Raw genomic sequence first — 18100 nt, forward strand, 5'->3', positions numbered from 1 at the left:
AAGACTCTATACAACTAAGAAAACAAAACAACGTAGTCTCAAGGTGATAACAGGTGCTCAACCCCAAGTGCAATTGTGCACACATACAATGGGGTAGAGGACCCGCACCTATGGACAAGAGTGGGGTTTCAATCCTGTGGTAAATATATACAATGATATTAGCTAATCCTCAAAACTGATGTAAAAATGAGACATTAGCCAGTATATCCTTATATGAAGGACATACCTGAGCCCGCACACCACGCCAAGGTTTCTCATGTGATGCGGGACCTAATCACTAACCTTTTTTACCTGGCCAGATACATAGAACCAGGAACCAGATATACAGCAGCCTAAGGTCCAACTTGTAGACTGCTCCCCAGTCGCCTCCAGTGTGTACTAGGCACACATACAATGGGAGGGGGGAGACAGGTTACAAGCCCCACCCTTGCTGGTCTATATATAGCAGGCCTCACAGGTGAAACCCCCAACGCTACCCAATAAGATCTATACAACTAAGGGCTAAATCAAATCATAATACAGGATTGTCAAGAGCTTTTTTATGAGCAATCTCACATTTATGCGATTAGCCTGAAGACTAAGAACAAAAAGCTTTACGAAAATAAAAAGGGCATTCTGACCCAGCACATCAAAAGTATATAAAAATAGCTTACACAAGGTAAAGGGTTCTTAACTCAAAAATAACTTATTTCATGTGAATATCAGCAAAAAAGAAGAACCATTACATAAAAAGGGAAATAATGAGCAATTCCTGCTCATTGTTTTCACTGCTAAGGGTGCTCTTTCACTGTGCTGTTTTGTTACAGTCTTGCTGTGCAGTTTTTACAGCGCCAGTGCAAGGATCTTTATCTACACAGGCGAAGCTGCATTTTGTGACCTGTGCCACCATATATACTTTGCCCTCATATAGTGTTTTTTTTTTGTTGCTCATAGCAACCGGAACTCACAGGTATGAAGAGTGCTCGGCTCGTGAGCATGCTTCAAACCCCGGTAATGGGATCGGGGCATACAGATATGCCCTTGGTCCTTAACCTCTTTACTCCTTAGCCTGTTTTGACCTTAATGACTAAGGCAAATTTTCAAAATCTGACATGCGTCCACTTATTTGGTAATAACTTTGGAACGCTTTCACTTATGAAAGTGATTCTCAGATAATTTTTTCGTGACGTATTGTACTTTACATTAGTGGTCAATTTTGATTGATATATTTAGCGTTTTTTGTTAAAAAATAATAATTTGCATTTTTCTAGATTTTACACTTTCTGCTCGAACGACAAATAGTCATGCCGCACCAAATGAATGATTAATTCACATCTACAATATGTCTGCTTTATGTTCCCATCATTTGGTAAACATTCTTTTACTTTTTTAGAATGTTAGAAGGTTTATAAGTTTAACAGCAATTTTTCAGATTTTCAAGAAAATTGCTAAATCCGATTTTTCAGGGACCAGTTCAGTTCTGAAGTGGAATTGAGGGGCCTGTATGTTAGATACCCCCATAAATCACCCCATTTTATAAGCTGCACCCCTTAAAGTAGTCAGAATGACATTAACCCCTTAAGCAGTCAGCGTTTTTTGGTTTTTGCATTATAGTTTTTTCCTCCTTACCTTTTAAAAATCATAACCCTTTTAATTTCCACCTAAAAATCCATATTATGGCTTATTTTTTGCACCACCAATTCTACTTTTTAATGACATTAGTCATTTTACCCAAAAATTCACGGTGAAACGGAAAAAAAATCATTGTGCGAAGAAAGAACGCCTTATTGTAAATTTAGGGGCTTCCATTTCTACGCAGTGCATTTTTCGTTAAAAATGACACCTTACCATTATTCTGTAGGTCCATACGATTAAAATGATACCATAATTATATAGGTTTGATTTTGTTGTACTTCTGGAAAAAATCATAACTACATGCAGGAAAATGTATTTGTTTAAAAATGTCCTCTTCTGACCCCCTTTAACGTTTTTTTCCCACATATGGGGATGTATTAGGGCTCATTTTTTGTGCCGTGATCTGAAGTTTTTATCGGTACCATTTTTGTTTTGATCTGACTTTTTGATAGCTTTTTATTCATTTTTAAATGGTATAAAAATTGACCAAAAAATACATTATTTTGGATTTTTTTAATGTGTACGCCATTGACCATGCAGTTTAATTAACAATATATTTTTATGATTGAACATTTACACACACGGCGATACCACATATGTTTATATTTATTTTTATTTACATAGTTTTTTTTTATTGGGAAAAGGGGGGTTATTCTAACTTTTATTGGGGAAGGGGTTGAATCACATTTAACACTTTTTTTCACTTTTTTTTTGCAATGTTATAGCCCCCATAGGGTGCTATAACCTTGCACACACTGATTTCCTACACTGATCACTGCCATGCATTAACATGGCACTGATCAGTGTTATCGCCGCTCGACTGCTCCTGCCTGGATCTCAGGCATGGAGCAGTCATTTGGCGATCGGACACGCAGGAGGCAGGTAGGCATCCTCCTGGTGTCCTGCAAGCTGGTCGGGACACCGTGATTTCACTGCGGTGGTCCCGAATAGTCCGACTGAGCTCCCGGCATGCTTTCGGTTACACTTCAGATGCGGCGGTCAACTTTGATCGCCGTGTGTGAAGGGTTAATACCGGGCATCACCACGGGGGCGCCGCGGGACCGCAGGAGCCAGCGCAGGATGTAAATATATGTCCTGCATCGTTAAGTAGTTCAAGAAGTTTATTGACCCTTTAGGCGTTTTACAGAAATAAAAGCAAAGTGGAGGAGGAATTTTAAAATTAAATTTTTTGGCAGATTTTTCATTTTAATCCAGTTTTTTCTGTAACACAGTAGGTGTTCAGAAGAAATACAATTAAAGATGTATTCCCCGAATTCTGACGTACCTAGAAATATCCCATATGTGGCCTTTGTGCGCTACGTGTCTCTCACACAGGCCTCAGACATGAAGGTGTGTTGTGTGGATTTTGGGGCATCCTTTTAGTTTAGGATATTTTGTTGGCATCATATAAAATTACAAAAATATTTTTGGGAAACAAGTTGACGCTTTCATTGGTACCATTCTTGGGTACATGTGACACTCTGATGGTTTTTTATTTATGAGGTGGTATACATAAAAAAATCTATTCTGTGGTTGTTTTTTATTTTATTTTTTTAGGTCGTTCGTCATGCGGTATTAATACAGTCAAAGAAAAGAATAGCCAGCTCACCACTTATGAAGCATTGATGTCAAGCACTTTTGTCATCTCTATCCAGGAGCCAGGAAAAAGTCGAGCCGTTGTCCTCGATATAGTAGAAATAGAAGGAGAAGGTTCCAGCTCCCCGGAATTCATAATATTGTGAAAAATTAAAAGTCCAAAATGTATTTAGTCCATTTTAAAATCCAAACAAAAAACACTCAGTGCGGATAAAAACACCCTTACGCCGACGCGTTTTGGACTAGTCAGTCATGGCAAGGAAAAAAACATAAACCAAATTAATGTTCCGCCCAGGAAGTGACGGCAGACGCCAGCTTCCAAATGCGGGATAGGTTTTCCCGAGCCATGTGCTTTTCTGGCATATTGTATATAAGGTCAGGTTTATGTTTTTTTTCCTTGCCATGACTAAGGACTGACTAGTCCGAAACGCGTCGGCGTAAGGGTGTTTCTATCCGCACTGGGTGTTTTTTGTTTGGATTTTAAAATGGACTAAATTAATTTTGGACTTAAAATTTTTCACAATATTATGAATTCCAGGGAGCTGGAACCTTCTTCTATTTATGCGGTATTAATGGCATGTTAACGTTACACTGAAGGTTGATACGATTACGGCGATACCAAATTGATATACTTTTTTACTTGAGTTCATTTATGGCATAAAAACTATTCTTTTTTTTTTTATTTATTTATTTTTTTTAAATCACGTTTGTAAGTCGCCGTATTCTATGAGCTGTAACTTTTTTATTTTTTCACTGATGCAATTGTGTGGGGACTCTTTTTTTGTTTCTGGGGGGGACTATTTTTGGGGGTGTATTATATACATATATAATTTCTTTTATTATTATTATAATTTTTTTTTTTAGATTTCTCTTATTTTTCACTTCAAAATTTTTTCACACGTCTTTTTTTAAAAAATTTTTTATACTACTATACACATAATTCAATGGAGTACATATCTGTACTCCTTTGAATTATGCCTATGTCTGTCAGTACTGACAGGCATAGGATAGATCAATCTCTATCTTAGGTAAGGACTGATCACTCATGTTGCCATGACAACGGAGTCCAGTGTCAGGCCTCCGTTGCCATGGCAACCATCAGTGCTTTACTTTCACTTTGCCGAGTGCCGAACAGTGACAAAGGGAGCTCCATCCCTCTGTCACCCTAATTGATAGTGCAGCTCCGATCCTGAGTGCCAGAGGGTGACCTCCTTCGATGGGGCCCCCCTCACCACCAATCGTGAAGCGATGGAGGAGAGAGGGAGGGAGGAGACCCCCGCCAGATGCATGCTATTGGTCCCTAGCCGGCTTCAGGGGGGCTTGGCTGTGCAGCACAGCCAAGCTTACTAAACTGTCACAGCTCCCGGCGGCGCTTTGACAGTTTAAAGAAATAGGGTACATGTACGTGGTAATACAGGAAGTCATCCCTAATCACCACGTACATGTACCTGATTTTGTGTAAAGGGGTTAAGTACCAGGACGCAAGCTTAAGAGGTTAAAGACATTTGCTGGAGGCAGAGGTGTATCTACTAGAAATGGCACCTATGGCAAGCTCTGAAATTGTGTACGTCTCCTGCTTACTTCACAGCCCCTTAATGTCTTTTTATGAGAGCAAAGTAGGCACCTGCAATTTGAGCAAGCAGGTGTCTACATAGCTACAGTACCTGTTGCCTCTATACAGGGTGACAAGATTTTGAAAAAATATGGGACACCTATTAATGACTACATTCATACAAAGACCAATATTCCCACGAATATACAGTATTCATAGAGATATAGAGTGAAACCAGCTTTACGCAAGTGCATAAGTGATTACAGTGCAGTTGCATCCAATGACTCACAGGTGATGTCTTCTCTAAATGAAGCGCCGTGCCGCGGACCAGAGTTTTCTTCACCACTGACACCAATGTGCTTTCTCCTTATTAATACATCACCCTACACTATGGAAAACTAGCCATGCTCTCTCTACACTACAGCAACACAATTTTGATGTTATTACAGTTCTTCACCGGAAGTGAACAATCTCCTCCTATATCCGGTCATACACCATTTAATCCCCCCCATGATACTTCCACATACACTCCAGTGACTACAGGCCACCTGTCCATATGCCTTTCACATGGCTATGAGCCGTTCTACGTTTTCCATTCACAGCCTCCGCAGCAATCCGATGAGTCCCCTGTCTATTGAGATGAAACATATCCTCTCTGTCCTGTTACTTGTGATTATGTTTATGATATGTACCACAGGTTTTTGGCGCCATTGTAAATCCTAGTATATATATTGTTGTCCGATACCTGTACAATTACTACATTATTGTTAATGCATGATTCGCATTACACCATGTGATACCTGAATAACTACTATACGTTACTTTATGTAATTTAAAATTTACCAACACATACGTCACATGTCATATGTTATTATGATCTCTTGATCTAAGTACACCCTGTAACCATATATTTACCTCATTTTCTTCTCACATTGATGTACCCATATACAAGTAAATGTGATTTTTGCACTGTTTGTGAGTTGATTCTTGCATTTTCTGTATGGGACCATGATTTTCTATTTTTCCTTGACTTTATTTTACATTACTATATATCTAATTTTGATCACCTGTTATCATTTTCTGTACTGTTTATAGGTCTGAGGAAGGTCCATTCACATTGACATGGCTACAAAAAACAGTGTACCAAGTCTTTATTATACTTTCTTCTCTAAATGAATCACAGGGGCATCTTTACTTTTCCTTTTCTTCACTATTAGGCCTAGATTGTCATTATGATTTTGCCTGGCCAAGACTTGTCTCCATATAACCTTCCGGACAAACATTTTAGGCTTCTTTCTCCAGCATAATGCCCATTTCTTTATAAACTCCCCCCTCCCCCCCCATGGGCTTTTTCCCATACAGTAATAGTGTCTCCTTCTGTGTCCCCATATAGTTGTAGGCCCCCATACTGCCCTCATATAGTTTTAGGCTCATTCATTTTGTTACTCAATATAGTTGTAGACCCATTCATTCTGTGCCCCTGTATAGTTATAGTGTGTAGGCCTATTCAGTCTGTTCACCCATATAGCTGACTGTAGGCCCATTCCCATTCATTCCAAGCCCCATATGCTGTAGGCCCCCCTCTGTCTGTTCCCCCCTTGTAGGCGGCCCCCACAGACATACTGCCTCCAGCCATATAGAAAATATATAATACTGTATGACTGGAGGCAATACACTTGTACTGCCCAACTTCAGTGCGAAACTGCTCCTCCAGTAAAGGGTCGGGATCCAAAGTGGCCACAGGCGTGCTGCGGAAAAAAACAAGACATACCTGAGTCTTGAAAGATTTTTTTGGGACACAGGGACAGTAGAAATATTTCAGTAAACCAGGACATCTGGTCAGCGGGGCTATAGAGACAAATGAAAAGTTTTGATCCTGACCGATCACTAGAACAAGCTAGGAGGTGCTTAGTCTCTTCCGGTTCTCTGTCACATGACAAAGACAGTCTCAGAATGCAAGTCTATGGGACACAGGCTCTGCACATCTCTCCTCATTTGTTCTAGAAATTGGTTTGGGTGTGAACATGCAGTGGCTTTTTGCCGAATTTTAACATCTACTGAAGCCATAGTCAAACTAAGTCAAAATTAACAGTGGAGTAACATTGACAACCTTCCTTTTTTATGGAGGATGTGACAGTTATGACATTTTAGTAATAATTGTATTTCTCATAACATGCACCCCCCTTGTTAGTTCATTGTTCTGCGTCATTGTGTTTTTCTACCTTGAAATGTATGAATGAATTGTCATCCGTTGCATTAACACTCCCCCGTCAGTAGGCTGAGATAGTTGCACCATTAATAGGGGTGTAATGTTGTAAAGTAAAATGTTGCGGTCGGCCCCTGTGTCACTCCAAGCACTCACTATTGTTGGATTTCTGTCTATGCCCCGCTCTCTACTTGGCTACCATCATGATCTGTCCCATAGGGTGTGTGTGCGCTCTCTCCATGCTACTTAAAGGGAAGGCATGCACACTCAAATCTGTCCCTAACTTATCCCCGCACTACCTATTTAAGGCTGCTCGACCCATTTACCAGTGCCTGACAAATATTGTGGTTTATCCCCTAGCAAAAGTATTTTTGTGAAGATAAACTGAATCCTGGGTGTAACCAGGGCCGGCCCAAGACATTGTGCTGCCTGGGTCCAGGAGTGAAATGCTGCCCCGCCCCAAAAATTAAAAAAAAGTACTACACCATTGCATATCAGGAGGCCATAACAAAAACGCAATTCTGGGGTTTAGTATTTTTTTTTTTTTTACTTTAACGCCATTAACCATATGGGATATATAATGTTATAGTTAAATAGTTTAGACAGTCACGCACGCGGGGATACCTAATATGTTTATTATACAATGTTTACATTTTTTTATATGGAAAAATGGGAAAAGGGGGGTGATTTGAACTTGTAATACCAAAGGAATTTTTATTTATTTATTTTTTTAAACCTTTATGAAACTTTTTTTATTTTATTTTTTTTTTTTTTTACAAATTATTGGTCCCTTAGGGGACTATTAGGAGGAATCAGTAGATTACTCATACAGATCAATGAAGTTCCACAGAACTTCATTGATCTGTGTGATCTGCAGAGCAATGGACCAAAAGGAAGCAGAGGTAAGCCCTCCGGCTACCTCCACAGTGAATCCCCCCCCCCACCCTGATCGTACTGTGTGGGGGGCAATCCACTCCACATTGTCGGCTATTAAGGGCGGCCCCCCGCTACTGAAACCAGCTGGGGGGTCACCGGGTATGGAGCGGGCTCGAGTCAGGAGCCCTCTACATGCACCCTGAGCGGCACCATGATGGATAAGGTCTGTCGCGAAGGGGTCAAAAATCTTCTTGGGGCTGCCCCTGTGAAGGTGCTGCCTGGGTCCGACGGACCCATCGGGACCCATTGTAGAGCTGGCCCTGGGTGTAACTGTGCCTGACCTCTCATCTCTGACCCTCCTGCACCATATTGAATCTCTTGAACTTGATCTGTACCAATGTCCTTGAACCTGCACTGTCTGCCACAACCCTTCTCTCTGTTCCTGAATACGCTCTCTTGGTGCCTACCCACAACCTATAGTCTGGTCCACTGAGACCACTCTTGGTGAATGATCTGGTACCCTTTAGGAGCTAACTCTAGTTTTCACATCCAGGAGAGGGACAAAGGGTAAAAAACCTAGAGGTTACTCTCCTCAGTGTGGCCCAAAGTCAAACTGGTTGAGTAGTACACAAGGTCCTCACTAGTTGCTTTTACACAGAATTCTATGAAAAGATGCTTCAGCATTGTCAAATTAGTGTAGCCCCATTCCAAGTTTAGTTATAGGGGAAAGGGGGCCCTACAGTTACCATCCTGGTCTGAGTTTATGGAACTCAACAGATGTTTTCCTCTATTATGTCTCAATTACATTTTAGCTATTAAAATTGGAATTCCCCTTCCAAACCATTGTATATCCTCGGTATTGTTGCTTAGTAACAGACTATCTCATAAACCATTGACATTATTCTATCCATCTCATATTAGGCATTTGTTAAAATGAAAAGAGGCACATCTACTCTAATGTTTCCCACAAAGTAATTAAAATAAATTAGCCTATAGTTAGACTGGATACAGAGAGGCGAGCCTGAGATTTATGGCAGGAAGGTGATTTATGGAGATTGGTGATCGGCCCTCACAATGTCTATTCCCTGATTAATCCTCACAATGACGACTGAATCCCTGATTTAAGTACATCATTGATGGCTAATAAATCTAGCATGGATTGGATCACTTACTGTATGTCTGCTGCTGACACATGCTGTTTTACTCTCTGGCAAGAAGATACTGTGCTATGAGACGCAAGTCATGGAAGGTTTAAAGCTGTACCAACGATCCAAGATGCTGCATTTATATTATAGTTGTGGTACTTCTGTTATGGTATATATATATTGTGCGCGTTTACTAGCAGACTGCCGGCGTTGCCCGGTCTTACCGCCTAAACCTTGTGATATCTATAACTATATAGCAATGTTTTTCACTTATTAAAATTGGGGTTGTCAAGTGTGGGATTATACACAACTTTTGTCTGGATTTTTTATTTTTTTTAACCTAGACAAAAATGTGTTCTTACCCTCACCATTGAAAAAGGGGACGTGGCTCCCCGAAACGCGTCTGGTCATAGACTGTTTTGCTGCACAGAGATTGGGACTTAACAGGGATGCTCCGCTACCCCAGCAGAGCCTGACACTTAGCTACCTGAGCAGAGCCCAAGACTTGCATTACTAACTAGCCACAGCTAGCACCGGCATTTAGCCTTGGACCTCTGTCCTTCTTGCTTATCCTCCCCGTGCCGCCGGGGTATAGAAGTCAGAGCCCGGAGTACTTCCAACGCAGATACGCACAGAGCAACAAGCATTTAAAGAGCCGGTAAGAGGCACATAGTGCCTATCCTTTATCACTTTTTTTTAACTTGTCGGGGTATAGAAGGAGTAACTTCGTGATACTGTGTGAAACTTGGTGAAGCTTCAGCGCTACCACGCCCATCTGCCTATTCTACAGACAGCCCTGCGCAGACAGGGAGAGTGGGCTCAGCACTGGGAGTCTCCAGCACTGTCGAGCGCTGAAACTACGGCCAACACTGTGGATTTAATCTTTCAGCGCTATTTGCGCTAAATACCCTCACTAAGACTACAATTCACACCAATCATCACCTATAACAAATAGGACATTTGCAATTTCCAGACTGTCCCACTGTACTTACTATAGCACAGACCCTGTGTCCCAGCCACCTCATTTGTGCAACTTTAGCTAGCAATTGTTTTTTATATGTATTTTACATTTTATATATCATTTGTATTATATTGTGTGTTGTCCAAAGCAAGGGCCCTGCCTAGGACATCACCATTAAGTCATCAAGAGTATCATTGTTATTTTAAATAAATGTCCAATATTTGAGACACAAACACAGCAGCCAATCACAGCTCAGCTTTCATATCTTAATGGTCTCTGGTAAAGTGAAAGCTGAGCTGTGATTGGTTGGTGGGGTGAAATCTTTTCTGGGTGTTTTTTGACAAAAACACCAAGTGTTTACCCAGCCAAAGAAAAGGGTAGGGGTAAGTGCAATGTAAGCATGGTAATTTACAGCAGCCAGTCTGCATTGTTTTGACTGCTCTGAATTCAGGAGTTAAAATCTAATTTGCCATTTTAGGTTATATCATAACAATTACATTATTATATGTACACCCTGGGTTATATCACAATTACATGTACACCCTGGTCGCAGCTTCAAATATGGTGAGTTCTAGCTACTATCAGCAGCTGGCACTTACCGCTAATGCCAAACATCAGTGTGATCCGCTCTTCGGCAGCCTGCAGAAGCAGGGCAGCAATAACACTGATCAATTAAACAGCGTGTGAAATCGATAGATTGCAGGTAATAGTCTCCTATGGGGCTTAAAAAATAGTGATTAAAACAAAAAAAGTTAATAAATGTGAATAAGCCCCTCCCCTAACAAAAGTTTGAATCACCCCACTTTTCTCATTTTTCAGAAAAAATCATGATACAAAAATAAACATATGTGGAATCTGCATGAGTGGAAATGTCTGCACTATTAAAATACACTGCTCAAAAAAATAAAGGGAACACTAAGATAACACATCCTAGACCTGAATGAATGAACTAATCATATGAAATACTTTCCTCTTTACATAGTTGAATGAGCTGACAACAAAATTACACAAAAATTATCAATGGAAATCAAATTGATCAACCCATGGAGGTCTGGATATGGAGTCACACTCAAAATCAAAGTGGAAAACCAGACTACAGGCTGATCCAACTTTGATGTAATGTCCTTAAAACAAGTCATAATGAGGCTTAGTAGTGTGTGTGGCCTCCATGTGCCCGTATGACCTCCCTACAATGCCTGGGCATGACCCTGATGAGGTGGTGGATGGTCTCCTGAGGGATGTCCTCCTAGACCTGGACTAAAGCATCCGCCAACTGCTGGACAGTCTGTGTTGCAACGTGGCGTTGGTGGATGGAGCGAGACATGATGTCCCAGATGTATTCAATCAGATTCAGGTCTGGGGAACGGGCAGGCCAGTCCATAGCATCAATGCCTTCCTCTTTTAGAAACTCTTGAAGAAACTCCTAACACACTCCAGCCACATAAGTTCATTCATTCAGATCTAGGATGTGTTATCTTAGTGTTCCCTTTATTTTTTATGAGCAGTGTAGATTCATGAGATATATTATGCTACGGCTGACTACACGCTTTCATCTTTAAGGCTTGAGCTACAAGGGCAGTGTCTAGCGCAGCACTCTTACTGCCGGCAATCGCTGTATTGGAACTCAGGCTCTGTTCACATTGCATTTTAAATATATACGTGCATATAATGTTGCATTCCATATGTTCAAATCAAGCAAGCATGTGCAATAAGAGAGACCTTATTTACTTCCTCATTAACTTGCTGGACTATTTAGCTATGTAACAGGGCAATAATCCAAACAGGTTGCAATTGTTTGCAAATGTTTACATGTGAACTAGAAGATCAAACGGCAAGATGTCATGTTACCTAACCAAATCTGACCTGAATAGAGGGTATTGGTACAGTGAACAGAGCTGTGCTGAAGTCTCCTTTAGGGGGCAGATAGGAGCACCACTTAATTCTGAAGATCTGAGCATCTCTTCATTCTGAGGATCGGTGGGGGGGTCAGTGAAGCCATGTCCCAGCAATATTCAGCAAAATACTTCCTATTATAATGAAAACATTGAATACAATATTAACAATATAGCTGCTACTGTAGTCTCTACATTGCACCCTAAGGTTATGTGCCTTGGTCTGTATTTTCAGCCTCAAAATAATAAGCCATTTTTCATGCAAAAAATAGCTAAATAATTTTTGCCATTTGTTCAGTTGAGCCTTTTTTACATTTTTTCCTGACATTTTTCTATGCTATTATGCTATTTGCAAACCAGTTGTTTTTTAAACCTTAATTACCCCCCAAGGTTTGTTTCAGTGTTTCTTGTGTAGGTTTGGGCCAAAAAATTGCTAAAAATTTTGGAACAATCGTTCATCTGTGCAAAATTGATAATTTTCCTCAGTTTTGTGCATAAATTAAGAGTATTCCAGAAAATTCAACAACTTTCATAACAGTTATCTGGTGTTAGGCATTAATAGATTTTCTCCTGTCGAAATCTCACTCACAGTTATAAAATGAAAGCTGTAAAAAATATTTGCTGTAAAATATTGACGTTTCCTTAAGCCCCACCCACTATATAAAAGTTGGTATGTGCGGTGTTAAAACCTCCAAAACGCAAAAATGTTTACAAAAATCTCTTTTTATATCTGGAAATAGGCATAAATGACTGATACATCCCACCCCCTTGTGTGAACATAGCCTTACACACCTCTATCTTTATATCATGGTTCCTCTACCATTAAAGACCACCTGTCACCAGAACATGTCTTATCATGTATTCACACCACGTTTGTGCAATACAGTTTCCGTATATGTTTTCAATGTGAAAACCGTATGGAACCGTATTGAAAACTGTTTGCATTGACTCTCCACTGAGAACCGTAGGCCAAACAAGGCATCTGGTTGCATCTGTTTTACGTCTTGTACGGTTTTGTCCATTTTTTTTTCCTGTACCCAAAACCATAGCCTACCACAGTTTTTGGTCTGGGTGAAAAACCATATTAACCCCTTAAGGACGCAGCCCATTTGGGCCTTAAGGACGCAGACAATTACATTTTTACGTTTTCGTTTTTTCCTCCTCGCCTTCATCTGCCTTCCAGCTCTGGTCTGCGAGAAGGCAGATCAGAGCAGAAGACGCGGGGAAGGCAGCGGAGGCAGGTGAGGGGACCTCCGTTTGTCGTGCTGGATGATCGGATCGCCGCGGCAGCTCTGCGGGCGATCCGATCATCCATTATAGTGACCGCGATGCGGCAGATGCGGTGATCTGCGTTGATCACGGCATCTAAGGGGTTAATGCGATCAGCAGCTGGGAACTGCCGCGCATGATCCGGGCATCGCTCCGATGCTAGCGGTTATGCTTAGGACTTAAATGTACGTCCTGGTGCGTCAGGTACACCAGGACGTACATTTACGTCCTGCATCTTTAAGGGGTTAAACCGTTTAATTTTTTTTTAACATGGGTGTCAATGGGAACCCTACAGATTCGGTTTGCACCATACGGCTTTTGACTTTGCACAGTTTTTTTCTTGGAATTTTAATCAAACAAGTGAAACTTTATTTATAACGGAGTGAAAAGTTAAAAATGTATACTTTTTTTCTTAACCCCTTAAGGACGCAGGACGTAAATGTACGTCCTGGTGAGGTGGTACTTAACGCACCAGGACGTACATTTATGTCCTAAGCATAACCGCGGGCATCGGAGCGATGCCCGTGTCATGCGCGGCTGATCCCGGCTGCTAATCGCAGCCAGGGACCCGCCGGCAATGGCCGACGCCCGCGATCTCGTGGGCGTCCGCCATTAACCCCTCAGGTGCCGGGATCAATACAGATCCCGGCATCTGCGGCGGTTCGCGATTTAAATGAACGATCGGATCGCCCGCAGCGCTGCTGCGGGGATCCGATCATTCATAACGCCGCACGGAGGTCCCCTCTCCTTCCTCCGTGCGGCTCCCGGCGTCTCCTGCTCTGGTCTGTGATCGAGCAGACCAGAGCAGGAGATGACCGATAATACTGATCTGTTCTATGTCCTATACATAGAACAGATCAGTATTAGCAATCATGGTATTGCTATGAATAGTCCCCTATGGGGACTATTCAAGTGTAAAAAAAAATGTAAAAAAATGTAAAAGTGAAAGTAAAAAAAAAGTGAAAAATCCCCTCCCCCAATAAAAAAGTAAAACGTCCGTTTTTTCCTATTTTACCCCCAAAAAGCGTAAAAAACATTTTTTATAGACATATTTGGTATCGCCGGGTGCGTAAATGTCCCAACTATTAAAATAAAATGTTAATGATCCCGTACGGTGAACGGCGTGAACGAAAAAAAATTAAAAATGTCCAAAATTCCTACTTTTTTAATACATTTTATTAAAAAAAAATTATAAAAAATGTATTAAAAGTTTTTTATATGCAAATGTGGTATCAAAAAAAAGTACAGATCATGGCGCAAAAAATGAGCCCCCATACCGCCACTTATATGGAAAAATAAAAAAGTTAGAGGTCATCAAAATAAAGGGATTATAAACGTACTAATTTGGTTAAAAAGTTTGTGATTTTTTTTAAGCGCAACAATAATATAAAAGTATGTAATCATGGGTATCATTTTAATCGTATTGACCCTCAGAATAAATAACACATGTCACTTTTACCATAAATTGTACGGCGTGAAAACAAAACCTTCCAAAATTAGCAAAATTGCGTTTTTCGTTTTAATTTCCCCACAAAAATAGTGTTTTTTGGTTGCGCCATACATTTTATGATATAATGAGTGATGTCATTACAAAGGACAACTGGTCACGCAAAAAACAAGCCCTCATACTAGTCTGTGGATGAAAATATAAAAGAGTTATGATTTTTAGAAGGCGAGGAGGAAAAAATGAAAACGTAAAAATTAAATTGTCTGAGTCCTTAAGGCCAAAATGGGCTGAGTCCTTAAGGGGTTAAAAACGGATGCAACCGGACATCATTTTTCAAACCGTTTACGGGTTAAAATCTGTACACATGTTTTGATACAGTTTAGTCCAGTTTTGAGGAATCTGTTTTTCATCAAAAACCTGATATGGGAACTGTATTGCAAAAACGTGATGCGAATGCACCCTTAGGCTAGGTTCATACTACAGAATTTCAGCCTGCAATTCTGCTTTGAAATTGCAGACAGAAATTCTGCTTACTAAAATGTACATGCAAGTCAATGGGTTTTCCTTCCACCAATTCACACATCCTAATTTTGGAAGCGGAATTTGTGAGCGGAAAATCCGCTTTCAAATTTCCGATTGAAGAATGGTGGTGCTTATTCTTCAGGCGGATCTACTCCGGCTGGCGATTCCATAGTGTGACTTTCTGCTTGAGGAAATCTACCTCAAATTAAAGCCCATAGACTTCTATGGGATTCCTCACACCCATTCACACGTCTGAATTTCTGCTTGCAGAATTCCGCTAGCAGAATTCTGCATGCGGAAATTCAGAAGTGTGAATGGGAGTGCGGAATCCCATAGAAGTCTATAAGCTTTAATTTGAGGCGGATTTCCGCTAGCGGAGATTCTGCCATGTGAATAGACCCTTCGGCTAGATTCACACTACGGAATCTCCAGATGGAAAAATGATGTCTAGAGATTCCGAGTGCGGCCATTGTCATCCCCAGTAGACATCAATGTCTTCCGTGAGTAGAGCCACCTGAATAATGAGCACCATCATTCCTCAGGCGGAAATTTGGAAGCAAATTTTCTGCTCACAAATTATACAACAAAAATTACAAAGTGTAAATTGATGGACGGAAAACCCATTAACTCGCATGTACATTTTAGTAAGCAGAATTTCTGCCTGCAATTTTAAAGCGGAATTGCAGGCAGAAATTCTGTAGTGTGAACCTAGCCTTACAAACACTCTAACACTGAGCTAGCAAGTGCAATGGTAAAGTCTCAATCAGGCTGGGTTCACATCATGTTTTTCTTATGTTCCCGCATACTTTTTCATTAGTGAAAACGTATGGAACGGTATTGAAAACAGTATACATAGGCAAAGCATTGCAAACCGTATGCACCCTGATGCATACGGTTGCGTATGGTTTGCTTGCAATACGGTTTTTAACAGTACTCCAAAAAGTGTTCAACCACGGTTTTGACTCCAGTTGAAAAACCGTATTGCAACCGCATTACCTTTTTTTTTTTAACATGGACGTCAATGGGAAACGTACATGCATACGGTTTGATACGGCAAAACCGTATGCGTTTTTTCTTTGCACATGCGCATTTGCATCCTAAAGTCCCTACCCAAGACCCCTCCCATTAAAAATGGACAGAATTTTCAAAAACATATGTTTTTTTTTATAAAAACGGATGGAACTGTATGCACTTTTAAAAACAGTATACTGTTTAAAAACGCATACGGCCTACTTTTTCCCATACTGTTCCATCAGTTTTTTCCCCATACGGTTTTTGATAGAAAACATATGCGGGAACCGTAGTTGAAAAATGTGATGTGAACCCAGCCTCAGGCGACTGGAGAATTGTTATGTTCCTTTCACCTATGATCCGATGTGGACCCCCAGAAGAAGAGTCAGCGCAGTCCTTTATAAATGGCTTATAAGTCTCCACACATCTTCAGAACACTCTTCTCATGGAGAAACATTAACCCTTTAGTACCAGTCCTTTATTCGCAGCCCTGACACCTTGGTAACAGGAAAAGTCATGTTCCTAAGAAGTCATGGTTGATGGGGGGTGGGAGTCTTCTCTGGTGCATGTCTTTCTAACCCAATTGTGTTGTAGAGGTGTAAACTAAGAGTTTTCGGATGACGATTCCCTTTCAATGGATGGATGTTTTAGGAATATAATTGGAACATAGGTGCTGTGGGATTTACAAGGCAGTTCCAGCCCTTTGTATGAACGATGCCCCTCTCCTGTAATGTCACTGGTTACTCATGTTCTGCTGACAGTCCTGGGGGGGGGGGGGGACATCTTTTCTTCCCCGCTGTTGAGGACACATAGAGGTAATCAACTAGTAGTCTGTTTGCCTTGTAACCAGACACTTCCTGCGGCTGCTTTGTCCTTCCTGCCCTGATGTGCGCAGCATTCAGCCCTCTCCTCTCCAGCTGCTTGGTGATCTGATGATGATATATGCTGCTCAGCAGACACCACCTTCCCATTCATAGTCTGCAAATACACTAACACCCTAGCAGACTGCAGCCAGCCACACAGAGGAGCCTGGCACTAGTACATGGAGTTGTATGGGAAGGTAGGTACCTTTGTCTATCAATTGCATTGCGGCATTAATAGGCCAGATTGTATTCATATTCCTACTGATAGCATAATTTGGAATTTAGCTTTAAAGCCCCGGGATGATGACAATCTCTGTACAGCGCTGCAGAATATGTTGGTGCTATATAAATAAAGGTGTTATTATTATTATTATTATTATTATTATTCCTATGAATGCTACTCCCATCGTCCCCACTCCTGAACGTACTAAGCTCTAGATCATTACGGGAACAATCACGTCTTTCACTTTCCAGTGTAGACCAGGACTATTGTAGAAAGGCTGCCAGATGGAAGCTGTGCACTGCTGCATTGTGGGAGGTGTAGTTTGTATCCTAGCATATGCCACATTGATGGATTAGAGAAGGCAGCGCGCTCCAAGACTACAATAACCAGAAGAGGCGCTGCCAGGCAGTACATGAAGCAGTGGACAGCTCCTGGTGCTGATCATCCAGCCGGTCAGGAAGCAGAGCATTATACAGTGCAGGGTGGCTGGACCTCACTCTGCTGGACCGGGGACATTTCTGCAATTGGGTCAGACCTTCTAATAAGGCAAAGGGAGAGCTTGAGGCAGAATGAGACACGAAGCTCCTATGCAGGTTAGTAGAGACAATGCCATCTCCATAGCCAAGTCCTATGTGATGATAGAGTGGGTTCTGTCCAGGTCCTAGTGCAGTGGTCTTCAACCTGCGGACCTCCAGATGTTGCAAAACTACAACTCCCAGCATGCCCGGACAGCCGTTGGCTGTCCGGGCATGCTGGGAGTTGTAGTTTTGCAACATCTGGAGGTCCGCAGGTTGGAGACCACTGTCCTAGTGTCTTCTCTTCACATATATGAACACACACTGGATTCATACTGCAAATGCAACCACATCAATTGCGATAATACACCATGCATATACCCTAAGGTTGGAATAAAACAATTGAGC

General features: G+C 41.2%; 1 protein-coding gene and 1 long non-coding RNA gene across 3 annotated transcripts in view; one reads left to right on the forward strand and one right to left on the reverse strand.

The window, feature by feature from the left end:
- Positions 1–6374: 6374 nt before the first annotated feature.
- On the reverse strand, positions 6375–16763 carry LOC130291729 (uncharacterized). The gene is made up of 4 exons (XR_008848017.1): positions 16445–16763; positions 11814–11977; positions 10550–10589; positions 6375–6510 (listed from the first exon to the last, which is right to left on the reverse strand). It is a non-coding gene; the product is annotated as an uncharacterized LOC130291729 (long non-coding RNA).
- A 221-nt stretch (positions 16764–16984) lies between these two features.
- RAB3C (RAB3C, member RAS oncogene family) overlaps positions 16985–18100 on the forward strand; it is a 172961-nt gene continuing 171845 nt past the window's right edge. The window contains exon 1 of one of the 2 annotated variants that reach the window (XM_056540873.1): positions 16985–17151. In XM_056540873.1, the coding sequence (XP_056396848.1) occupies positions 17134–17151 (18 nt within the window). In that variant the 5' untranslated portion in view covers positions 16985–17133. Of the gene's footprint in view, positions 17152–17564; positions 17771–18100 lie in introns of those variants that run through there. The other variant, XM_056540868.1, reaches the window with a different exon arrangement.

Source organism: Hyla sarda, chromosome 1, assembly GCF_029499605.1.
Source record: "Hyla sarda isolate aHylSar1 chromosome 1, aHylSar1.hap1, whole genome shotgun sequence".
NCBI classification, from domain to species: domain Eukaryota; kingdom Metazoa; phylum Chordata; class Amphibia; order Anura; family Hylidae; genus Hyla; species Hyla sarda.